Source organism: Tenrec ecaudatus, chromosome 5 (genome assembly GCF_050624435.1).
Source record: "Tenrec ecaudatus isolate mTenEca1 chromosome 5, mTenEca1.hap1, whole genome shotgun sequence".
NCBI classification, from domain to species: Eukaryota; Metazoa; Chordata; class Mammalia; order Afrosoricida; family Tenrecidae; genus Tenrec; species Tenrec ecaudatus.
The window spans coordinates 35921482-35947637 of NC_134534.1; the positions used below are offsets into that span (position 1 = coordinate 35921482).

Genomic DNA, 26156 nt, shown 5'->3' on the forward strand with positions numbered 1-26156 from the left:
AAGGGCTGGGTGGTGGTGTAAAACCTTACAATGTATTTACCATTTAAAAATTAAGTTTACTTATATATACTTTTTAAAAACATTCCCCAGCCCCCCTCCCCTGAATGTATTGGAACAGGCGACTATTAAACAGTGTGTGGTGGGACCAAATCATGCAGCTTTTCTTCTTGAGGTAAGTTTTTAGTTGACTTTGAGTTAGAGAAACGGAAAGTAAACAGTTAAGGTCTACTAATTGTGTATCATCTTGTTTCTTGATTTTTAACCAGAGAAAACAGCAACTATTTGAGAGTGTTATTTGAGAGACCCATCCAGTTCTGTTTATAGTGTAAATGCATGTGGGCCTGATTTATTACCAATTGAACTTTGTCACAGAACAGGATGCTCCTGATACCCAGTCATTTCCTTACTCCCAGTCCCGTTAGATCGTGTCTTTAAATTGTTTTCTACTTGTTTCTGGAAAATCTATTTCCCCAGCTAGCTCAGGTGTGACTCCCCATCAGTGAGGGCACTCACTAAGTTGGCAGCGATGGGTGATAGTTTGCAGAACACGGTTGCTTATGTTCCATTTTAATGCATATTTTTTACGTTGGCTGTTTCTTCGCTTTTCTCTGTTCTTAGGATGGGCGAGTTTGCCGGATCGGTTTTTCAGTGCAACCGGACAGATTGGAATTGGGTAAACCGGATAATAACGATGGGTAAGAGATGTAGTACCTGTGTTAGTCCGGGTAGACTAGAGAAACAAATTCATAAACACTCATATATGTGTAAGAAAGAGCTTTATATATACAAGAGTAGTTGAATATTGAGAAAACATCCGAGCCCAGTTCAGATCTAGTTCATAAGTGCGATATTAGCCCATATGTCTGATACCAATCTATAAATTCCTCTTTAGACTCACACAACACATGAAGTGACACTGAGTGCAGGATGATCACAGGCCAGTGGGTGGAAAGTCTGGTACATCTAGTGGCAGTGTAAGCCTCTCAGCGCTGGCAGGGGTCTCCATGGGGCTCCTGCAGCTCCTGGGCTCTAGCGGAGCTCCCTGTGTCTTCTCAACAGGAATGTTTCTCTGGGAGTGAGCTTGTGTCCCACCTCCAGTAAGCTGTCTATCTCCTTAGTGCCTTCAAATTAGGTCATCAAACTGCGACCTGATTGACTGGCTAAGCTCCACTACTTCACTTTCAGTCTCAAATTGACAACAGATTATATAACTACTACAGTGCCTAAAGATATTGCTCTTACATACTGTATTTTGATTTGAGACACACTCAAAAATGACCTGTGGAAAATCATAGGCTTAAGAATGACTTGGTCACTGTGTGGTTGGATTTTCATTTTTAGTGGGCAGAAATTAATAGCTGTTTTAGCATTAGAAGCCACAGAGGTGTTGGTACTTAACAAAAATAGGTTACTGAGAGAAAGTTATTTTGTAAGTTGTCTGCTCTTTGACAGGCAGGAGTGAGGTTTTTTTTATAAGCCGTATTTTTCCTTTGCAGTATTTTCAAATCATGTAACTCACTTGGAAAAACAACAGTCTTTAAAAATTGGTGGATAGTGTGTGATGCTTACTATATGTTGTATTTTAATTGACTTCATTGAAGGCAACTTTATTACTGTTAGAAATGAAAATAACAATTTTTCTCTTTGAAATTCATTTGCGGTTAAAATACAAAAACTGATTTCACCCAGAGAAGATCACTGGGTTGTTGGGAAGCATTTCACTTTTAGATTTGCTCTTTGATAGGAAGTATTGATTTCAGTAGGATCAGGGGGTCGTCGATTGTATTTTCTTTTCCACAGTAGGAAGGGAGAGCTGGTTTGATTCCCAGCTAGAGCCTGTCAGCTCTAGGCACTCTACACCGCTCTTGTGTCAGTGCAGGCTTGGAGAGTGCTCTCATGCGGCACGGTTTTTAGCGGCGCTTCTAGACTACATGGACTAGGAAGAGAGGCTGGGGTATCTGCTGAACCTCACCCGTGGAAGCTCTGTGGCGCTGCATCTGATCATGGGCATGGTGCCACTGGTAGGAGGGGTTGCTATGAGCTGGGGCTGACGTAGCAGTAGCTAATACGTCCTCCCAAGAAACGAAAACTCAACTGCCATTGAGTCATTGCTGACTCATAGCGACCCCCCTGTGTGCTTTTGAGTCTTTAACTGTTTGAGTTAGAAAGTCCAGTCTTTCTTCCCACAAAGCTGCTGGTGTCTCTGAACTGCTGATCAGCCAACGTGTAGCTACTACACCACCCAGGCTCCTAAGTCTCCAGAGCCCGAGAGGAGCCTGGAATTCTAGGATTGTTGCTAGACAATATGCTATTCTAATGTGATTGTTATACTTTTTCCCACCCCTTGCCCAGGTCAAAGTTGAACAGCAACTCAGGAACAGGGAGGACGTCCAGGCCTGGCAGGACAAGTGACTCCCCATGGTTTCTCTCTGGTTCTGAGACTCTGGGTAGGCTGGCAGGCAACACCCTAGGGTAAGTTATGGCCAGCTGAAGGCATCCACTGGTCCCTGCCATTGCCCTGTTCACATTCCTGTTTGAGTGATCATCTGCAGTATGTCCTAGAAATGGAATGAGGAAACTCCCAACCTCCGGGCAGGAGCTCGTCTTGCTCATGGTGAGCCACCATGGTAGAAATAATCCATACAGGCCAATCACAGTGAGCTCAGGGCTTGCCCTTTAGAAGTGCATTCTGCTCCCATGTGTTTACCATGTCATCGTGCCACTCAATGCTTTAATGGAGCCATTTTGTTGTTCAAAATTTGTGACGTATTCTCGGATGAAAACATCTACTGTTTGTTTCTTCTTGGTATCGAGATTATGTAGTTCTTTCTGTGTTTATTTAATAGTTTTGTGAACCAGGTAGCCGAGTTTCACTCATTTCCCTGTCTGCTTATACAGAGAAATTAAAATTATAAACAAATTCCAAGTCAGATGATCTTACTCATTTTGATTTTTGAGCAGCCAGATTTTCTGAAATTAACACATTGTCATCTAGTTGATTCTAATTCATAGAGACCTTATAGGACACAGTGTAGAACTGGCCCTGTGGTTTTCTGAGATTGTAACTCCTTTGGAAGTAGAAAGCCTCATATTTCTCCCAGTTAGTTAAAATTTTTTTTTGAAACACTGAGTTGTATGTGAAGTCAGTATGAACTTAGAAATTAAGCGTTGTTGAAATTTTTAAAAGTTGCTATTTTATACTGAATTAAATTTCTTGGGTTGACGGGGGGGGGGATTAGAATTACTAATAGGGAACATATGAAAATATTGTATTTTTCATGTGTAAAGCCCTATACACAGAGTAACAGGGTAAAGAATTCTATAAATAATATGGAATCACAAATTAAATTTAATCCTTTCACCAAAAATATTATTATCTACCATACTGTGTTAAATTGTACCTCCTTTAAAGATAAAGAGGGTTTGTTTCACTTTGGGGTTGGTAAACTGCCTGAAGGCCTGGTTCGCTGCCTCTTGTTACTTTTTAATGGTATTAATGGCATAATCATTCTCAAACTATATAATCTAATAGTTTGGTCATACTAAGACTTGTACAGTCATCACCACAGCCAGTTTTAGAACATCTTCTTCATTCTTATACTCATCATTATTTGTTCCTCATTTCCTCCGACCTCCCCTGTCATACCCCCCAGGACCCATTAATCCAGTTCTTGCCTGTATAGATTTACCTATCCTGGCTCTCATAGACCAAAAACATTAAAAGACAAAACAAAAACCAAACAGCTGTAACAAAGTAAAATTGAGATGTAGATATAGTTGAAAAGAAAGCAGAGAATATTTTAAAGTAGAACAAAGTTAAAATGGGTCAGAGGAGGGATCAAATGATGCAGTGTCATGTGTTAACCTGACTGCATTTGAAGTAATCTACTTTCCAATAATGGCAAGGCTATTCATACCCCCGGTCTGTAGTCAGGGGAGTCACCAGAGGCTTAGTCCCTGTGTGTTCCCCCACCCCACTTTAAAAAACAGAATCAACTTTAAAATGGGCCACAGAGGACATCAAAAATATGTTACATTTTAAACTACCTCCCTCTGCCATAATCAACTTTACGGTGCTCTCTGCCTGAGAGCAAGGCTATCGTCTTAGCCCTCAGCTGTGCTTAGAGGGAATTCACTGGAGGTCTTATTGCCAGGGAGTCATTAGTGCCACAGAAATGGGGACGTGTGGTTGTGACAGACTTCTTGGCCAAGAAAGCCTAGAATTTTTACTACTTAGCCATTTACTCTTACTTATCTTTTCACTTTGAAATCATTTCAGGTTTACGAAAGTGTACAAAGTCCAATAGACCCGTACCCAGCTTCCTTGAATGCTGTTAACATTTTACACAACCCCGGTAAACTGATCAAGTCAGAAGTTATCACTGGCACTGGACATAAAAACTACAGTTTACCCAGCTTGCATCACATGCCCCTCCCCCAGGCCCTTTGGGCGGATTTGAATTCTGCCCACAAGCCCACATGTCTTTAATTGCCATGTTTCCCTTTGCCTGTTCCATTCTGGGACAATTCCTCAATTTTCACTTACCTTTTCAGGCCCATGATGATCTTGGAAACTGCTGGAGTTTGTAAGCTGCCCCTCACTTCGGGTTTGCCTGTTGCCTTTTTTCCTGTTAACCCCAGCATGGTGCATTTTTGGCAACATCTCCCCAGTAGGGATCCGACGTGTCCTATTGCAGTAGGGTAGTCATTTTGTTCACTTAGTTTCTCCAGCATAAAGTTACTACACTTATGCCTCACTGATTAACTTATTTGACATTTTGTATTTACAGCTAGTTAAAAAATCTGATTGTTGTGTGTTAATGACATATGTCTAGTAGTAACAAGAATGCTTAGGTGAGAAGCAAGAGTGACAGACCGGTGATTAAGAGTGCCTGTCAGCATGCTGGGCCACGGCTCACAGGTTTGGCAGTTAGGTGCTGATGTTCTTTGTCAGGGATGTGGGGGTGGAATTGGGCAGCGATGTTATATAGTCATCCTCCATTTTGTGATCTGAAGTGTTCATGTTCTATTTTTGCATAGCGTGAGTTTGACTTGGTCCTCGGTACCCTAACCATGTCAATAAGAGAAAAGCAAGTAGTCCCCCCTTTGTAATTAACATGTGTTTTGGGGGGTAGATCATTTGTTCACGGATTATAGCATCTGACTTTGACTGAAACAATTATTACTGTAATGTTTGCCAAACCACAATTAAAAATTTCGTTGACATTTATTACTTGGAATTCAAATGTAAGGAAGGAGTTTCCTTCTTCATTTGTCATCTATTTGTATTGTTAGGGTGTTCTAGAAACCTGTCTTATTCCATAGTTTACAATCCATTATTGATATTTATTATGTTGTTCCATTGTCTTAGATGTAAATCTTCTCTATTTAACATAATTAAACTTGATTAAAGTCAGTTGTGATAGACTGACAGAATGACTGAAATCAAGCAGTAGAATTGTATGGTGTTTATAGCATATGCAACAAATACAAGAATAAAGTAATGTTCTTGAACTTAAATGAAACCCCTGTAGACCTAGTTCAAAGATGATTGGGGCAAATTTTAAGATTTTAAAATGCAGAGAGATCTTATCCTTTAGTTTGAGTTCTTATCCTTGCCCACACTCTTTACCCATACAGTGTCTGCGCATCTGTTTTCCAAACACACACAAAATACAGAGACTCTGAATCTGTTTTAAGCTTTGGGTTCATGCATTGCAATATTGAAAAATGCCACAGTGCCCACTGACCCATTGCCATTCATTTGGGTTTGTTCACCTTTGAGTTTGTAGTTGTCTAAGGCTTCTTTTCAGTCTTGATCCCTATGAAGATAATTCTTAATGTGCTTATGTGAAATTGTGCTTAAGTTATTATGTAAAACAAGAAGTTTTGCAAAGCAAACAATAATTTTCTTTGTAATTAGTAAAATTTTCCTTTTCCTTGATTTGTACAGATTCTCCCCCCCCCCCCGCATTTCATTAACTTAATAAATTTAAAAGAATTTGTAATTTAGCACATGTACTCGAGAAGGAACCCTGTTGGTGTTATGGGCTAGGCTATGAACTACAAGATCAGTAGTTCAAGCCCACCAGCCAGCCAACCAACCAAGGGTGTGGACAGAATATGGCCCATGGGCTTTCATCTTGTAAGCTGTGGACTTCAGAATAGATGTAATTTCCTTTGTTGGTACTGAATTACATTCTTTTTGTCATGAGAACCATTTAGTCAGAGTAAAATTGTTAAACTAGTTTGCTTAAACTATAGAAAGTAGTAACAGGCTTCTGGTGGTTTTTAGTTTGGTATTAAACATTATATCCAACCATGGAAACCCCATGCTGCCATTGAGTTGATTCGGACTCAGAGCAACAATAGCACAGAGTAGAACTGCCCCATAAGGTTTCTGAGGTGGTTCTCTAGAGAAGGACATTATGCTTCGTAAAATGTAGGGACAACCAGAAAGAGGCAGACATTCAAGAAGCTGGATTGACAAACAGTGGGCTCAGGCATCGGGAGCAATGGCGAGAATAGTGCTGAGATGCGGTCTGTCTTTCTATTACATACAGGGTCTCTGGATTAGGGCCCGCTCAGTGGCTGTGAACACCACCACCACCAACAAAGCTTCGTAGAAGCAGGCTGCCACATCCAATGGAGCAATTGTGGCTTCAGACTGCTGACCTCTGGCAAATTACTATTATGTAATTTACACTCCTTAGGTCATGGATGTTGGTATGCTTCTTCTATTTGAACTTACTTGATGTCTCACTTAGATCCCTGCCTGCTTGGAAACAAGCCGTTAAGACCCCAGATGCTATTTTAGATGGGATTTTGTCTGATATTTACACAAACAGAGGGAGTTGATAGGCAAAACTTTAAAAATATTCATAGACAATATCAGTAGTAAGTAAATGTTAGTCCAACTCCTGACAGTTCAATCCGTTCTCTGACATACTGTCTTCTGCTTCTTCACACACTATGTAATTTCAGTCTTCTCAGATTACAGGTGTGTTTGATCGAGAGTCTAGTTCACCTAGTGGGGCTCTGGTATGGGCTTTGGAGCATGTTGTGCACCCTGAAGCTCCAGTGTTCGGTGGCACACGGCCTAGGTCCCCACGTTGTGTACAGAAACTCAGACCAATGTTGCTTTTTAGATGCATATTAACAGCCGTACTCTCCCTGTCTCGGGGTCCTTAGAAATATTGTTAATCATTTTTTCACCCACTAGGAAGTTGGTTCTTCCCCCCCTTTTCTACCTACAGACATAACTTGTCTTCTCCCTCTGAGTTGACTTTCCTGTCAGTATCCTACATCACTTTGGTAGGAATGTCTGTCAGCCCTGGGAACCTCGTCATACCTTTGCATGTCAGCCAGCCACCACGCAGTTATCCTCCCTCCTCATCTCTCAAAAATCTGATCCCAGCTGACGTGAGGACCCCTCCACCAAAGTGGCCTTCAAGACGCACACACAGAGAGAGGATGGTGCATGGGCCGTGGGCACCAGCCAGGCTCTCTACTGCACTGTTTGGCCTTGCTGGCCATTGGACTGAATGAAAGCCTGTGTCCGTCCCTGCGGCAGTGGACTCATACAGTGTTTGCGCTTTTGTGATGCTAACTTCACTCTGCATAATGGTTTCCAGATGCCTTCATGTTATGAGGTGTTCTCCTGGTTTCATCACTTTTTAAGGGATACATAGTATTCCATTGTGTATATACACCAAAGGTTTTTTATCCGTTCTTTACTACTGGGGATTTTGGCTGTTTCCAAATTCTTATTGTGAATATGGGGGGCATATGTGAAGACCTCCTTTCTTGTAATTTGTCGGAAACATCTAGTAGAAGCGCTGATTTAATGTTTGATTAGAATATGCTTATTTTACTAATTCTGTTTTTTATTACATAAATATAATACATATGACTTGAAAAGAAAACCTTTACTTTTATATAGTATAGACTAGTATGTTCTTGGATAACCTGCCTTCATTTTGTTGTTAATGTTGCTAAAATCTGTTCCGCAGTGGCACTATCTTCTTGTCACCCTGCAGCCCTGAGGACACACTGTCGTTTTTCTCTGGTTATCTTTGGAAGTTCTCCGGCATTAGAGGTGGATAGGTCATAAGCACGGATAGATGACATTCCTCAATAAGTGTAGACAATCTTCAAAAAGACAGCACCAGTTTTCCTTGGAAACCTACCCTGCACCCCCCCCCCCACAGGAACATAAAACATTTTGTTTAGCGATGGGGCTTTTAGGAAGTAAGGAGATATCAAGAAATTTGGTACCTCCTGATCTAAAATATTTGTTGTGGTTCTACACAAAACCTTGGGGAGGGGAAGAAAGTACTTCTAGGAAGGTTTCAAGGTTGTAACTCTTTAGGTGAGTGCCCCGAAGGAGGAGTTGGTGGTAAAGGAAAAAGCAACAGCAAAACCCCTAAAAGTTGAATGGTCTCTAAATATTAGTTTCATTTTAAAAATAATTGGTACTCATAATTTAAACAGCTAATAGACTTGTTATTTCCAGGTTCATTAAGACCTGACTGAATGTAGAAAAGCAATTGTAGGTGTGTCCAGCATACATAATCGTTTGAGCAGTACGTGAAGAGATGAGATGTAGGCGTTGGTCTAAGTTATTTTCTAGCATGACAGTAAGTAATTGGTTTTGCTTGAGCATGGTAGCTAATACTACAAATTATAAACAAAATATTTTTAAACAAATAAATATAAAATTTTATTTCAGCCATTCTGTAAAAGAATTATTAGTATTTAGGCTTGATGTATCTTTCATGCACATTCCAGTCTGGAATGTGGATATATTGAAAAAAGTTTTATTTAACAATGCTGAAATGTAATAGGTTTCTAAAATGCAATAAATTTATGTTTTTTTGTTTTATTTTGTTTTATTTTTTGTTTTTTTTAATAAATTTATGTTTTATGACTTTCTTTACAGGTTGAATTTTTTTAAAGGTTAGTTTTAATACTGTATTTTTTCTGGTCAAATGTTATGGTAAAACACTATGCTTCAAAAACCAAACCAAATCAAACCACTATGCTTCAAATTAAACAAATTATCTTAACTAAAGAAACTGAAAACGTGACCCAACGGTGTCTTTTCACAATGATTGTTCAATGTTAATTCTCCACATATTTCATTATTTAGAAGTCGATGGAGTTCAGGAGTGAGTGGAAGTGGAGGAGGATCCTCTGGGAGGTCATCAGCTGGAGCTCGGGATTCCCGCCGGCAGACTCGAGTGATACGGACAGGACGGGATCGTGGGTCAGGCCTCCTGGGCAGTCAGCCCCAGCCGGTGATTCCAGCATCCGTCATTCCTGAGGAGCTTATATCACAGGTGTGGACAGTGTGTAGTATTCTTAACAGGTGACATTTCACTCAACATGGTGAACTGCTGTATTCTTGGCTTATTGTTATTAGAGGGCTACTTTTGATATTTAATCAAGAAGACTTAAGCAACGTCTTCTTCCTTTATTTTTCATTACCTAAAAAAAAATTTGTTTTTAGGCCCAAGTTGTTTTACAAGGCAAATCCAGAAGTGTCATTATTCGGGAACTCCAGCGAACCAACCTTGATGTAAACCTTGCTGTAAACAATTTGCTTAGCCGGGATGATGAAGATGGAGACGATGGGGATGACACTGCCAGTGAATCGTACTTGCCTGGAGGTTGGTAGGCCGCGCATCATGGCCTTTTCAGTGTTGGAGCATTGACTAGGGGATGAAACACCTCCCACTCCCCTACCACCTCACCCCCCCCCCTTTTTGAACTAGCTTTTGAGCCTGATTTTTTAGTTAGGTTAAAAATATTTTTATTGTGAATAGGTGAAGGGTTTCTGAAAAAAATAATCCTCATTCTTATCATTCAACAATTCATAACAATTTTCCCCCAAGTCATCCATTGCCATCTCCTTAATATACCATCACCCACCTTCCTTCTTCCCTGGGGTTTTTTTCATGTCTCCTTTTCCTAACCCTCTGAACTTTGTCCTTGGGGCAATGCTGCGATTTTAAAGCACCAATAATTGTGTGACTGTTCTTTTTGAGGCAGAGATAATCTGCAGTCAGTTTGATTGTAAAGTTCCTTTTTAGAGAAAACAGGGAAATGTTTTTGTTTATTTGGACTGTGTTTGGTCCTAGTAACGAGATGGGTGTGTTGGACCTGGCTTAATCATTAGCTGGCAGATGACTTTGGAGCGTTGTTTTGGGTGCCTTTATTACTGAATATGGCTTAATATCACTGAGCTGCATTCAGATTTTGATTATCCTTATATGTCACAAGTATCTTAAACAGTGATCTTGTGTGGTTATGTCTTGGACAACCTAAGCAAGTATGCATTTACTTTTATTCAGACTACATTAACTATTAGCATTTTTTTATACCCCCAAGTAATGTCAGTAGTCAATCCTTGGCGTTCACTTATTTTAATTTTTCAGGCTCTTGTAGTGCTCTACAGGTGCACTCTATAGCTTCTTCACCGTATATTTGTTTGCTTCTGTTTGTAGAGGACCTTATGTCTCTTCTTGATGCCGACATTCATTCTGCCCACCCAAGTGTCATTATTGATGCCGATGCCATGTTTTCTGAAGACATCAGCTATTTTGGTTACCCATCATTCCGTCGTTCGTCACTTTCCAGGCTAGGCTCATCTCGAGGTAATTTTGCTTTTATTCTTGACCACTGGCTGGCTTTATGGAGAGACACTGGGAGAATCCACTGTATGTGAACTTTAGGTATTGAAGTAGATGTTACTTTTTAGTGTTCTTGCAAGATTTGGAATTAAAACTAGTTATTTTTGTTATTTATAGAGCCACAATAGTCTATTAGAAGTGACTTATCTATAAAACTGTAGAGTGTGCATATCAAGGGTTATGACTTAACTATGTTTTTAATTAGGAATATGGATTCTGAACTAAAAGCAGAATTCTACTTTACGTTGACATGCAGCATTCAGAAAACAAGTTTATTTGATTAAAATAGTGATTCTTTTTTCATTTTAAGATCTGGTTAGATGGAAGAATAAAAGTTTAAAAAGCAAAAACATTAAAATCTTATTGAATTGGCAAGTAATAAATGTATAGAAAGGAATGTTCAGTATATTAAAATGTTGTCTTCAAAATTTTAAGCATTTTTCATGTGTGGTAGAGGCCAGAAAGAAGATCCTGAAATCATCAATGTAGCCTCTACCTAAATCAGTAGAGGTTTAATTTGTATCGTAACTTTTGTTATGCCAAGATTTCCATTTCCCAGAATGTAAAACTCGATTCAAACGACGAGAATTAGCTATGTTGTTTTCTGGTCATCAGTGTATCGGACAGGTGCCATCCTCTATTAAGACCGTGCTGTAAATACCTAGCGCTTAAGAGTGGAATTTTAAAGTAACAAACCTGTATGGATCTTTTAATATAATGGATCCTGTATGAAGAATCTTTACAATTTTAATGTAAAATGCATATTTTACTGCGGTAATGTACTAAGCATTGCATTTTTACAATTTCAACATCTGACACGCATAATTCCTTAGAAATTTCTCCCTTATATCTTTTTCCTAAAATTACTGTATATATAGGTATTATTTCAATCTGAACCATATGAAATTGCTGATATTTGATCAATTTTGGTTTGTATACAAGGTTCAATTTAATTTTGCTTCATGTCCTTATCACCTAAGTTTTTGACAGTTTATTTTGATTTAAAAGAACAATATTTGAGCAAACTGAGAGAAGAAATAAACTTGGCTTATAAGCCAACTGAAAGGAATACATGTTGGTGTGGAAGTTTTTTGATCGAAAAATAAAGACTAGTCTATTTTGTTCATCAAAATTTTAAAAGCCCAGCCCTATAAAATTACAGGTGAGCTTTTGGGATGTCAAAAATATTATAATTAGTTTATATTAACGGATATACATTTTAACCTTTCCAAGTTTTTTTGTGTGGTGTTTTTATTTGCAGTGTTTTGTTTTTTAATTGCTAAACATGCTGCAAATATTCTTTTTGGTCTTACATTATTTATCTAATGTGTTAAAATTCTAATTATTACAAATTTTTAAGAGCCAATTAAAAAGTTATGGTAAGCATTTTTCATGAAGTCTGAATTTTAAAACTTCATTAAAAAAAACTTTCCCCTATAAACATGTAGTTGGAATGCAGAAAGTTCTGCTTGTACATAGTTAAAAATACTAGCTCATAGTTTCCATCCATTCATTTGAAAGGGTTCATGTTTTGAATGTTGCATGTCAGGCTTAACTACATATACATTATTATTATTTACATTAACTTTTTTTGTGAGTAGATAAACTGCTGTTAGTTGCATCCTGAAGGGTCTTTACTAGAGAGTGGCTTACTTTTATCCCACTGGTGTGACCCAATTGCATACCAGTTCTCCTTCTTCCCTTAGAGAGAGACTCTGAGCTGTTGCGTGAACGTGAATCTGTTTTACGTTTACGTGAACGAAGGTGGCTTGATGGAGCCTCATTTGATAATGAAAGGGGCTCTACCAGCAAGGAAGGAGAACCCAACTTGGATAAGAAGAATACGCCTGTTCAAAGTCCAGTCTCTCTAGGAGAAGATTTGCAGTGGTGGCCCGATAAGGTATTTGGGAAAAATTCATGCCCCCTCATTTAGATGGATTCCTGGCAAGCAACCCTCCTCCCCAGTATCTATCTATTTATTTATTTACTTACTTAATTACTTCGAATATCTGTACTACCATTTTTTTAAAAAGGAGGCATAAGGTGATAGTTTGGTTTTCTTTGAAAGTACAAAAGAGAGCCCCTTTATATAGTGGTGCATGAGCCAACTCTGTGAGATGTGTTTAGCAATGCAATTTGTCTTCCTCTCTGATGGCAGTAAATTAGAAAATCAGGAGCGTAGTTCTAGGTACCACACAAGGATTCTATTGTAAGATTTCTTTTCTGCGTGGAATCACTTCGTTGACCAATGAAATAGTCTATGGCAGACATTTATTTTGTAATGTCAGACATTGCCCAGTAAAGAGAATGGCTCCAGGTTGATGCAGAAGAGAAGTTTGTGGCCACTGACACATTAGCATGCCAGGTCAGGGTGGACGATCTGCCTTGTCTTTGATTGTTTAGCTGCCCTGTTGAGTCACACTGAGCCCTGGCAGGCTGTTGGCTGGGAATGCTGGGGAGACAAAGTCGCAGGCATGGGAGTGGATTGGTGAACTTGGTTAGGAATCCTGAGGAGGACTGCTTTCTAGAAGAAGCATCCAGGACATACTCGACTGATGTGAATTGATTTCAGCCTCTGTCAGTGTAGCAAGTGTAGTCCTCATTGCACGGGCTCTAGTGTGTGACAAGTCACCTGCAGAAGCAATTATACAAAGCTGTAGATCAACATGTATTCTTTTTTAAAACCTATTTTTTCCCTCATTTCCAGGGCCAGTTGGGTAGGAAGTGCTCTAAAGTAGTTGATGTAAAGTAGGAGAAGATGAGAACGTTGTGGTTAATCTATAGTAGATGAGGAAGGAGTCTGACATGGGAACTGTTCTGTTTGAGTTTAAATTGAGAATGTTAAAGGGAAATATTAATTTACTTCCTAGATTTGTTTTCTTATAGTTATCGTGTGGGTCTTGTAATTTATGTTCCTCTGCATTCAACTCATGTGGAAAGCTTAAATGCAGCAGGGAACAGGAATTTTAATCAGTCTCTTTGGAAGCAGAGGCATTCTGTTTTCTTTGGCAGCTGCCAGACTCTCCCTGAATTGCATTCTCTTACTTGTTTCCATAGAACTAGAAACATTCCCAGTTCTACTTTTACTTCCTATGTCAGCAGGCCATTGAAACAGTTAGGCCTTTTTCCTCCTTGGTTTGCGGGTTCCTATTTCTATTGCCTGGTCACATTAGGGCTGGGTCTGTTTCATGCTGACGGGAAGTCACAGAAGACTCACGAGTCTTGCATGGATGTGAGCAGGCTCCTTGGGTATGTGTCATCTTTGATGGAGGAAGGTACTTTTGAACAGTAGACTATCGGCCTTTATTGCTAGTACTTTTTAGGTGCAATTTGTTGACGAGACAGTTACTTAAGTGTCTTTTAAAATCTTGGCACTGTACATACAGCCTTAACTTTTCTGGTTTTGTTGAATTATTGAATAAGTGACAGAACAGCAACCCCCACCCCCACCCCTTTTCTATTAAGCCCCTGGTTTAGAATAGTATTGGAAAAGAATTGATCTCTTAGCTCATGATTGAAATTAAGATCCCCCCCAAATTTTTAGGCAAAGAACAAAACCAAGACCCAGTTAAACTGGTAAGCATTACCCCAGCTGTCAGCCAATATCACTACATACTTGTCAGCAGGATCCAATGGTACACCTTGGAAGCAAACATAGAGCTAGGAGAGCTTGTGGAATTAACATACAAGAGGCAGAGGCTGAATACCAGGCCATGTTTGCAGGAAGGGCTCCCGGAAGAAGAGAGTACAGAAGCTAGGAGCCAGTGTGCACTTGCTGTTTCCTGTTGCTGCAGTGCGCTGGAGGCAGGTCTGCAAGCACAGTGTCTGACAAAGGGCCCAGTGAGAATTCCAGCTCAGGAGGTTTTGCGCTTTTCATTCAGGCCCACACTGAAAACCCAAGCGCGCCGCCTCCTTTTCCTCAACGACACCACAGCTCCCTGTTGACTGGTTACTGAGGGCCTGATACTTTTGCTAGGTATTTAAGGTATAAACAAATACGCAAGTAAAAAAAATTTCAACTTGGTTGCTCTCGAGCTTATTGTGACCCATGGAGCCCACGAGAGTCAAAAGTAGAATGTGCTCCATAGGGTTTCCAACAACCGAGTATTTGGAAGTAGATCACTCAGCTTCTCGTCTAAGTGACAGCCAGGTCGACTTGCTAACAGCTGAGTGCACCTGCCATCTGTACCACTCAGGGACTACTGGATCTTTAGTGATCAACCACACCAGATGTTGAACTTGGTCTCAGGAAATTTGAAGTGTGTGTAGTATAGGAAACATGAGAATTAAATGTGTGTTCCTAAAAATGTGACTCTCAATAATCTTCCTTGGGGGCGTGTTTCTAAAGAATTTTGGTAGCTGTTGGATTATTTTGTTATAATAGTTTCTATATCCTCACGATAGCAGTCCCAGTGGCGAAGTAGTTATGCATCGGACTACTAACAACCACAAGATCAGCAGTTTGAAACCATCAAACTGTTCTTTGGGAGAAAGTGGAGGCTTTGTACTCTCATAGAGTTGCAGTCTCTGAAACCCACAGAGTAGTTCTACCCCTCCCTTTAAGGTTGCTGTGAGTTGCAGACTTGGCCTGAGTTTGGTTTTTTGGATGTCCTCACTTCACCAGGGTACTAAGATAGGCTCAGTTTCACACAGTAGTGAACTTGAAATTGCAGAGTGGGAAGAAATCTTAAGAGTTTGCCTCTGTGAGCCATTTTTAAAAACTATTGTGAGTTGGCTAAAGGTTTACAGAGTAGTTTTATATCCAACCATTCACAGTTTGCTTCAACTCTGCCATTAAAATCTCCTCAATGTACCACCCCTCCTTCCTCTTCCCCGTTTCCTTGTCACCAGTGCATTTTTATGATTGTTCCCAAAGCTAGTTAATTAACAGATCCTGCCACAAAGCCAGGAAGCCTGTTTTAAAAGCCATTGAGAGAAACCTAATATTCCTCATTTATAAGTCCTGGTATTGATGGTATTTTTTTTCATTCTACTGATGTTGAGGTTGACGGTAAGCTAACCTGGGTTAATACCTACTTCCCACCACTCATGTACAGGGGCAGACAGTTCTTCAGAATTTTAACAATACCCTTCCCCCCCTTTTCCCTTTCAGTTTATTAAGGCTTATTATTCATGAAATGTTCTCCCTTCTTTTAAACTCTTACAATATAATCGTGAATTGAGAATATTCGAGGTAACCTCAAGCTGTGAATAGTTTTTTTTAAGCTGTGAATTATTCTTCGAGTTAAATGTCAAAGCTAGCCTACACGCATCATTAGAGATGATCACGGGATGCTGACAGCTCCATGAAGGCAGGGGGAGGGTCGTCTGTCCTGCGTTACTGTTGCCCCCAAGATGGAATCCTTGTTGCTCATTAGGTCTTCTGCTGGATACCGAGAGTAGAGGAGAATTTGTAGGCTGTCAGGAAAATGGCATTGATGTGTTTGAAGAAGTGTCACAAGAGAGTCAAGCACAAGAGCCTGACCTCACCCAATCTGCATATTACCAGTGTCTGAGAGTATAGGCATGATGCTGGAGGGCTGGCATTCCTGTTTTGCCTCTGCCTTGGACTAGCTGTGTGGCTTTGATCAAATTCTAACATCTCTCTGGTCCTCACTTCCCCCATTTTGAAATGGGGGAGTATGATTTCGTCCTTATGGGATTGCTGTGAGATTGGGAGTGTGGGTTTTCCCCTATGGCTGTCATGCTGAGCCCAAGTGTTGTAGCCGTGCATAGCCGCTGTACTTACTGTCATAGAGAGGATTCCAGCTCCTCTGGACCATCCGTGTCCCTGCTCGGGCAGTTCATCTCTCGAGTAACTGCTCACCCAGTCACTGGCGGGAAGAGCCGCTCATGACTAGTGTCATCTGGGGAACCTTGGTGTGCACGCGCCGTGGCAGCAGCAAGAAAAGACATCTGTGTGTTCACAGGCCTGCACACACAGAGAGGACCCCAGAAAAGATCATGGAAATGTCGTTCAGATCGAAGTATTAAGAGCAACCCGGAGGAGGCGTCTACTCCAGGAAGAGAGTGTGGAGAGGAGCAGGGGAGCCTATGGAGCTAGCTTGTTTCTAGGCAGCTTCTTCCCCTTTAGTGTACTGAACGCTCTGAAGGCATTTTTAGCTAAAACCTTTTATTTGGAAATGCTTTCTCCAGGACCATTAAGGTAGAGCTAGAAAATCAGAACCTATTTATAAGGATAGAAATGCACCAACAGCCCGGGAAAGCAGTGCTGGTAGAGTCCTAAGCTGTTCAAGATATCTAGCTCTCCAGTGAACTACTGTAACAGAATCCCTGTTTTCCTTTCTTTTTTTTTTTACATTTTATTAGGGGCTCATACAACTCTTATCACAATCCATACATACATCAATTGTATAAAGCACATCCGTACATTCTTTGCCCTAATCATTTTCAAAGCATTTGCTCTCCACTTAAGCCCTTTGCATCAGGTCCTCTTTTTTTCCCCTCCCTCCCCGTTCTCCCCTCCCTCATGTGCCCTTTGTAATTTGTACATCGTTATTATGTCATATCTTGCCCTATCTGGAGTCTCCCTTCCCCCCCTTCTCTGCCGTCCGTCTCCCAGGGAGGAGGTCACATGTGGGTCCTTGTAATCGGTTCCCCCTTTCCAACACATTCACCCTCTACTCTCCAAGTATCGCCCCTCACACCCTTGGTCCTGAAGGTATCATCCACCCTGGATTCCCTGTGCCTCCAGCTCCCATATGCACCAGTGTACACCCTCTGCCCCATCCAGTCCTGCAAGGTAGAATTCGGATCATGGTAGTTGGGGGGAGGAAGCATCCAGGATCTGGGGGAAAGCTGTGTTCTTTATCGGTACTACCTCGCACCCTGACTGACCCATCTCCTCTCCTAAACCCTTCTGTGAGGGGATCTCCAGTGGCTGACAAATGGGCTTTGGGTCTCCACTCTGCACTTCCCCCTTCATTCACTATGATATATATATATATATGTTTTTTTTTTTGCATGATGGCTTACACCTGGTCCCTTTGGCACCTTGTGATCTCACAGGCTGGTGTTCTTCCATGTGGGCTTTGTTGCTTCTGAGCTAGATGGCCGCTTGTTCACCTTCAAGCCTTTAAGACCCCAGCCACTCTCTTTTGATAGCCGGTTACCATCAGCTTTCTTCGTTTCATTTGCTTATGCACCCTTTTGTCTTCAGTGATCGTATCATGGAGGTGTGCAGCCAATGCCTGTTTTTCATAAAAGGGGTAACTGCTATCTTTCAGGGAGAGGTTTCTTAGCTTTTAGTTTGGTTAACAAGGTTAGCACAGGTTGCCATAGGCAAGCCTGGACCTTTGGAGAGATTTGGCTGGTAAGTTCTTTGCTTCTGATATTAACATTAACCTCATTAATGTTGTTTGTGTTAGTAAACATCAAAGGCTACCCTGCTTTTATGGGGAAGCCCTTTCCACCATGGCTTCTCACCGCTCTGCTGGGCAGAACATTCAAACGTCAAAGCTGACAAAGCCCCCGCATGAATTGGCTCGTGCCTCCCGTCCCTGTTTGTCACCCTCCTCAGTCATCACGCAGAGCCTTTTCTCAGTGCTTTGAGCTTGGCTAGCACTTTTCTGCCTCCCAGCCCACGGACAGGCTCCTTTCCCAAGGCTGGTGACTGGCGGAAGGACTCTTCTCCTCTGAGTCTCCCGCTCAGCGTCTCCTGCTCAGGGCCACTCTGCTCTCCTGTGTCATTGACTGCACAGGCTCCCTCTGCCCACGTCTTGCCTCCTTTCCCTTGCCTTCCTTTATGATGTCTGTCCCAGGTGGTAGCGACGGTAGTAATGTACTGCAAGCCCCGCAGGCCTTTCTCGCTCACTGTCCACCCACGGTTGGCACAGCTAGCACGACTACTTGCTCATCTCGCCCTCAGGTTGTAAGTGTTTTACAGTTGTTGTTTTCGTAATAAATATATCCTTTTTATGTCTTCCTTCGCTTTCTGACCTGTTGCTTAAATAATAATCTTAAATGACTAGTTAAATCATTAAACATGCTGCCAGGGAAGAAGAATAATTGGAATCTCCTGATGGGAGATACTCAGATTGTCGGCAGGTGGTGAGCAGGTAATGGGCATGGTTGGAGGTATTGTTCAGGTGTTCTCAGATGGCTCTGATGGAAGGACTTGGACAAAGCTTGATTAATTGTGATCTTCTGCTATCCTGTGGGTCCCCAGGGCTGCACTACTCAGACCCCCTTCTAACCTTGTGATGCATTGTAAGACCTGGAGCAGGCTACTCAAGGCATCCAGCGCAGCGTTCAGTACTGCAGGGCTTGTTCTAAAAACCCGAGGGTGTAAGGCAGGGGTTCTCAACCTTCCTAATGCCACACTCCTTTCATACTGTTCCTCATGTTGTGGTGACCCCAACCATAACATCATTTCTGTTGCCACTTCATAACTGTAATTTTGCTACTGTTAAGGGTCGTTTGTCCTACAAAGGGGTCACAACCCACAAGTTGAGAACTGCTGGTCTAAGCAGAGGATGATTAATTTTGTATAAAATCACAACACTGCTAAATAATTGGTAGCATTTTATTTTTCTCTTCATGTTCCAAAGTAGTCTTGATAAAATGCTTGAAAGATGAAATCGGGGAATGTGAGTGGCCAATCATGATAAATCCCAGGAAAGCCAAACCCACTGCCCTTGAGTCGGTTCAGGCTCATAGCGATCCCTAGAGCAGTGGTTCTCAGCCTTCCTCATGCCGTGAGGCTTTCATACAGCTCCTCATGTTGTGACCCCCCCCCCAACCATAAAATTATTTTCGTTACTACTTTATCACTGCAAATGTGCTACTGTTAGGAATCGTAATAGAACTATTTCTATATTGTGAAATATTTATTTCTAATTTCAAATAAATGGAATTTTGTCTTGAAGCATGGTATAGCATGGGTAACAGTCTTAATATAACAACAGTAAATGACATTGCTACATTTTATGACAGTTTGCATAAAAAGTCAACATCAGTGTGAAGGTTGAGGTAGAGGAGCGGTGTCTCGGTTCCAAAGACCATCGGAAATACGTCACGGGCCAACAACCCCCAAAGGGGTTACGACCCACAGGTTGAGAACTGCTGCCACACAGGGTTTCTAAGACTGGCTTTTTCAGACAGCCTCATCTTTCTGTTGTTGACTGACTGGTGGGTTTGAACCACTAACCTTGCAGTTAACAGCCCAGCCCATAGACCACACAGCTGTGTGTCTAAATTAACTTTCAGAGCATCATGTATATTTATTCTCCTGTTCATTTGCAAATACTGACTTTCATATACTTTCTGTGCATACATGTATGTAAGATGGCTTCAAACTGTGTGGGGGAAAAAGAATCAAACAATTATGGAATTTTTCTGTCAACTTTTGGAAACCACCTCATATGGTTCATGTGTAAAATGCACTGCTAGAACTTAACAGTTCCGTTTTTTTCCTCCTCTAAAACCATTTCATTGGAACTAATACAGATATCATATTGTTCCATAGTTCAGTCACATCAAGCAGTATTGTACAGTTGCTACCACAATCATTTTCAAAACATTCTTTTCCTTGAATCCCTTGACACCAGCTCCCTTTTACAACACCCCCTACCCCTCACTCCTCCAATAGCTCCATTTTTATAAGGACTGTAAGAGCTGCTGAGATCCAGTAGTGTTGGGAGCTGGTTGTGTGAGGCTGTTATCCTTTCCCAGTTAACATTTAAGAGCAGTGTAAAATGTTGGGGTATTGCCTAGTGTTATTGAGTCTTTGTAAGTAAGTAAATAATTGATCTATACAAAATGAACAGCAAAAATTGGAAGAGTGTGTCTTTAAGTCAAAACTGGTATAAGGCTGTGATAGAGAGAATAAGCTGTAAATATTCAGGGTCTACCAGTCTGTGAAGTGAGATAATCCATTTGCCACATTGAGGACAGGAGCAGAATGGAGGAATGGGTTATTATGTGATGGTACTTTATGAAATAAAGTGAATTCTTAGTGCCATATATGTAATATTTATATTTAATTTTATGACTGTTAGCAGTTGAGTTAGGCACTGTGTTAAATTTTGCCTTTCTTAAGTAAGCGTAAGCCTTTATATAGTGATAAGGGCCCAATAATATAAATAAGCTGTCTTGAGACTTGCATTTCAAATGAAAGGTAACCCCTTTAAAAACTTTGAAATAAAAGGCAGAAAATGTGAAACACCAATCAAGGTTTATTGTGTATTGAATAGTATTTTAAGGACCTGTATCGGGCAATCTAGGAAATTGTATTGAAGACTATTTTAAGGACCTGCATCGGGCAATCTCGGGATCTCCGGTGGCTCAGTGGGTTATGCATTAAGCTGTTCACCACAAGGTTGGCAGTTCAAATTACCACCATTCTATGGTAAAAAGATGAGGCTTTCCAGAAGTCTCAAAACCCAAAGGAGCAATTCTACTCTGTCTTAAAGGGTCAACAGTACATCTCACATGACATCCTTAGCTATGAGTCAGGACTGACTCAGTGGCATCGAGTTTGGGGTTGAGTTTGATAGCAGGACATTGGCCTTATTTTTGATATATTTGAGGTTATTTGAAATTCTAAGAAAGAATAAATTTGATCTCATGCCGTGCCATCATTCACATGCTGTCATGTGATTGATATGCACACGCGCACTTGTTCTCATTTGATTCTTAAAATTCATGACAAGAGTACTGGTGTTTGTTTTGTAAATTTAAAAATTTGAGGCATAACGATAGTAGTATTGCCAGGACCTGATTCAGCCTTTTGATGGCTGTTAAGTTTTGCAAAAAAAAAAAAAAAAAAAAGAAGTCATTTCCTAACTAAACATAATTGGGGAGGGGCAAGGGGTAGGGGTGGGAATGTTACTGTTCTTAGGACTTCTGGATACCAACACAATTGTGTTTTTGGTCAATACTTGACTCTTCTTATAATTTTTAAATAAAAATTTTAATCTAAATTTCAGAAGTTAGTCAGAGTCTAATGCTATTTGTTCATCATGGAGGTAGAAGAAATGATTGACTACTTTTAAACCCAGTCCTTTTTTCTTGGGTTTCTTTTAGTGAAACATAATCTAGCATTTACAATCATTGAGCGGCAGGGGTAGGTTTGATTTTGTGCAAATCAAACCTGGTGCTCACTCGTGATTTCCCACTCCTACAGCAATAGCAGGAACGTTTGTCCTCAAGCGTCTTCCTCACCAAGCTGGAAACCTAGATTACACCCTTTTCAACAGGAAGAAGTTCCTGCCCTCTGGAAAAGCAATTTTAAAATGGGCAGAAAGAGGGGTGGAAATTAGGCCATGGACTCTGGCATTGCAAATGGAGACTTGCCCTTGAGATTTGGATTCAGGTCTTCTCATTACACGTAAACCAGACAAAGGCGAACAGTCTGCAAGTCTGCGTGCCAAGCCTGGTGGGGATTTTTCCATCCGCTCTGGCTAGTGACTGGGCCATCCAGCCACGTTAGAGCGTAATGGGTTTTCAGGACCTGCACGCTGTGTCCTCTTTGACTCCCTCTGCAAGCCCCGGGGCTCACATAGGATTTACCCTGCAGCAGGCACATTGGCCCATCCTGAAACTTAGAAAAGTCACCTCAGAGCAGGCCTGCCCATCAGGCTTGCGCTTGCTTTAGGAATGCTTTGTTTAGACTTGTGTTGATCTAGCAAGGCATTGGCCTAAAGTAGTTGGGCTCAGTTCCGTTGTTCTTTCAGCAATCACTGTGCATGTACTATGAGCTGGACGGGGGGGATGCAGAGGTGACTTTGACGCAAACCCTCCTGTGAGGAACTGGGTGAGGAAGACGAAATTTAGATGCAGGATCTATACTGTGATCAGTGTAGTCTGAGGTCAGCGCTGGACTGAAGCATGAACAAGGAGGGGATTGCCACCTGAGAGCTTGTGCAAAAGCCTCACAGAGGAGGGAATGACGTCTCAGCCATGGTGTCAGTGTTCCATAGGCACTGACTAAGATACAGTGGCATTCCTGACTTGTCAAGGCCGTGGAATGTTTGAGGAACAATGAGTAGCTCAGAGCTGCTGCTGGGCAGTGGGAAGAGGGATGGGGTGGAGCCAGGCTGGCAAGAAGGCCATGGATCCTCTAGTCAACAGGAAGCCAGCAAAGGCTTTAGAGAATTAAAATCATGAGACCACTGGAATTGTGCTGTCTTTTTAAGGAGGCAAACACAGCACCATAGAAAAAGATGGTTATGAAAGAAAAAAAAGGAAAAAGATGGTTATGAAACAGAATTGTTCAAATTGGCCACTGTCAGGGTCTCCCTTGAAGCAGGGGCAGTGGAGACAACAAAAAGGTAATGGAAAACTAGAGTGAGTGCACCTGGTTCCTGGACACTGCTGAAGAGGAGAGGGGGGCTGAGAATTCTCAGTCCCAAGTCTCTCTATCCTATTGTATGTGGAGCGCATGTTGTTTTCCTCCCTGAAGGTGGGGACTGCAGAGGAAACCCAGCTACTGAGGGGAGGAGGTTGCATCCAGGGGAGGCATCCAGGTATTGAACTCTTGTAGGTTTAGTCTGGAGGTAGGAGATTGACACATTTAAAAGAAACACAGGGCCTTAGTGGATGCAGAATCTTAAACACTGCCCGTGGCACCTACTTTGAAAAAAGGGACAGTGACAGGCCTTGAGACAGGGAGGCTTGGTGGGGTGAGGGAGCTAGAGAAAAGTGGTCATGGAAATAGGCTGAATAGGGCAAACGAGCTATCTGCAAAGGGAGAGAAGAGGTTTCAGATGGTGAGCAGGACCACTGTGGGAATGGCACTGTTGTAATGTTTAACGAGGAGATAGAGTGATGATAAATGCCCAAGGCTGAATTTAGCAGTTGAAGTATGTTAATGCAAGTGGCTGGGGTACCTGGTAATTCAATTAGCTGGGAGTAGGATTGGAGGAGAGAGTTCTTTGCTGCTCAGGATATTGGGGGTGGTGGTGGTGTATCTATTGTTTTGCAGGTTATCTCTCCTTTGTGCATGTCATATCATCCCCTGAGGTGGGGGGAGGGGCAAGGTGCGCAAGGCCCCCGTGGTAAGTAAATCTAGAGCTCAGAGGGTGCTGGGGGCTTGAGGGCGTGGGCCAGAGAGCTTTGATACTTCTTGGAGGGGATACGTCAGGAGAAGAGAGAAATGACCATAGAATTTGAGCACTTATTTATGGACTTCATGTGTTACCCTATTTAGTCCTGCTGATCATATGTTATGGAGCTCCTTTTAGAGGTGAAAACGTGGATTTTCAGAACAGCGAGTCCTGTACTTAATAAGAGTCGCACACCCAGGCTTTGGGTTCGCTAGGTCTGTTATATCCACTTTCATTCTTAAACTAAGAGGGCAAGAAGGACGTTTGAAGTACAAATAAGAGTTCATCCATGCTGCTCCCAAGAAGAAAATAGAGGTTTTTAGATACCCAAGGTGAGGGAAAGCATTCACTGACATGAAGAATTAAAATTCGGCCTGGTTTCACTTTCTTTCACCATACCCTCCGCCCCCAGTAGGAGTGACTTAGAAATGGGGCTGATGGGGTGTGGGTGAGAAAGAAGAGCAACGTCAGAGTTACTTCTGTACACCTCTGCGGCGTAAACTGTTGCACCAGAGGCTGGCCGACGTCACAAGAATTAGCTGAGCTCTGTAACTCATCTGACCAAATCAGATTGAAATTTGGCAGTGAAGCAGAAAGACACCATTAGTTGAGCATCTCAGGAGCCAGAATTCTGGGAAGGAGAGCGGTCTTCTTTACGCCAGCGGCAGAAAACAACCTAAATTGGGTTATTGGGGGAGGTGTTGCTTTGGCTATTCCAGTGGTTTCATGTCTCATCATATAGGTCTCATCATTTAAAAAAACTTCTAGCTGATATGTTTTGGTTTTTTTTTTACATTTTTCATTTGACTTTTTAATTATAATTGAGGTGGCTTCTAGCTCATTACAAGTGTATTCCCTTAAAACAAAATGAACTTCTAACCTTTGAAAGGAAATGGGCATTTGTTTCAACTACTTGTTAAGCACCTGCTAGACAGGAAGGAGTCTTCTGTTTTGGCCCCTGGTGGCCCCTCTTCAGTGCCTCATACTGGTTTCATGTTTGCTTTATCCATTCATTCAACGCATTTATTGATCACCTACTTTGTTAGGCAGCATGTGCTGGGAATGTAGTGAACAAAACAACTTGCATTCAAGCCAGCAAGCTTACTGTCAACAGGTAAATATGACAGATTGTGACAGGTGCTATGAACAGGAAAGAAAGCAGGGTGCGGAGCTAGACTCGGAAGGTTTGGTTTTGTGGAAAGTGTGGTTAGAGAGGAGGTATTTTTAGCGTGGCCATGAATGTGAGGAGGGAGTGAGCTGGCTCTGGGAGAGAACAGTCAGGGCTGGAGGGCTGGGGTCAAGGTGGACACAGTCCAGGAACAAGAAGACTGGGAGAATGGTTGTAGAGGGAGCCGAGGCCCTGGGATAGAGGCTGTGCTAAAAGACTTTAGGGTAGCTGTGGCTTAATATGTTAACACAAATTCATCGAGTTTTGCTCCAGTGATTAAAATGATGGTGTCTCCAAACCCCAAAACGTGTACATTTTCTTTTTATAGCCTTGCCTTTTTATTTTACAGGATGGAACAAAATTCATCTGTATTGGGGCTCTGTATTCTGAGCTTTTGGCTGTCAGCAGTAAAGGTGAACTTTATCAGTGGAAATGGAGTGAATCTGAGCCTTACCGGAATGCACAGGTAAGCCACTGTGTCAGGTCCTGTGCTGAATAGTTCTGTATGGCAGCACACAACGTACCGTATATACTGGAGTGTAAGATGCCCCGAATATCAGTCAAGGCACCTAATTTACCACAAAATTGCATTAAAAAATATGCTGAAAAACTTGGCTTATACGTAAGTATATACGTTGGTAATAAAGTTTCTTGTTTTCTAAGAATCCTTCTCTACATCATCCACGAGCAACATTTTTGGGATTGACCAACGAAAAGATCGTCCTTCTGTCTGCAAACAGCATTAGGGCAACTGTTGCAACGGAAAACAACAAGGTACGGAGCAAATGGCAGTGACAAGCATTTCATTTTAAAATTCTCCTCCCGGTCCCTTTCCATCTTTTTCTTTTTTGCCTTCCCTAAAGATCCATATATTCAGAGTTTCTCAAGCCTTAGAGTAATTCATTGTATCCTTTGTTTTTCGGTGCCAATGTGTTCAACAAAACCTATAGCAGTTAAACAATTTCTACAGTAATATCATTCTTGCTACTTTCCCGAAGTTATTCTACTGCCATTAACATAAAATCAGTGTCCTCAAAGCAAAGCCTTCCCTTTGCTCCCTTCCCCTCCTGTAACCACTAGTAATTTTTTGTTTCTGTGCATTATTTACTGTAAGTGACATCAGACAGTATTTGTAGGTCTGTGATGGATTTTGTTCAATGTAATGCAAGGTTCATCTGTGTTTTGTGGCATGCTTTAGGACTTATTTCTCCTCACAGCTGAGTAATG

General features: G+C 41.5%; 1 protein-coding gene across 1 annotated transcript in view; it reads left to right on the forward strand.

Moving 5' to 3' along the window:
* The window catches only part of UBR5 (ubiquitin protein ligase E3 component n-recognin 5), a 137907-nt gene that overhangs the window by 43340 nt on the left and 68411 nt on the right, over positions 1-26156 (forward strand). Inside the window, exons 3-11 of the mRNA XM_075549424.1 lie at positions 91-172; positions 619-695; positions 2353-2472; positions 9152-9341; positions 9512-9671; positions 10509-10658; positions 12383-12594; positions 25279-25395; positions 25593-25703. Of these exons, the coding sequence (XP_075405539.1) occupies positions 91-172; positions 619-695; positions 2353-2472; positions 9152-9341; positions 9512-9671; positions 10509-10658; positions 12383-12594; positions 25279-25395; positions 25593-25703 (1219 nt within the window). The remainder of the gene's footprint in view (positions 1-90; positions 173-618; positions 696-2352; positions 2473-9151; positions 9342-9511; positions 9672-10508; positions 10659-12382; positions 12595-25278; positions 25396-25592; positions 25704-26156) is intronic.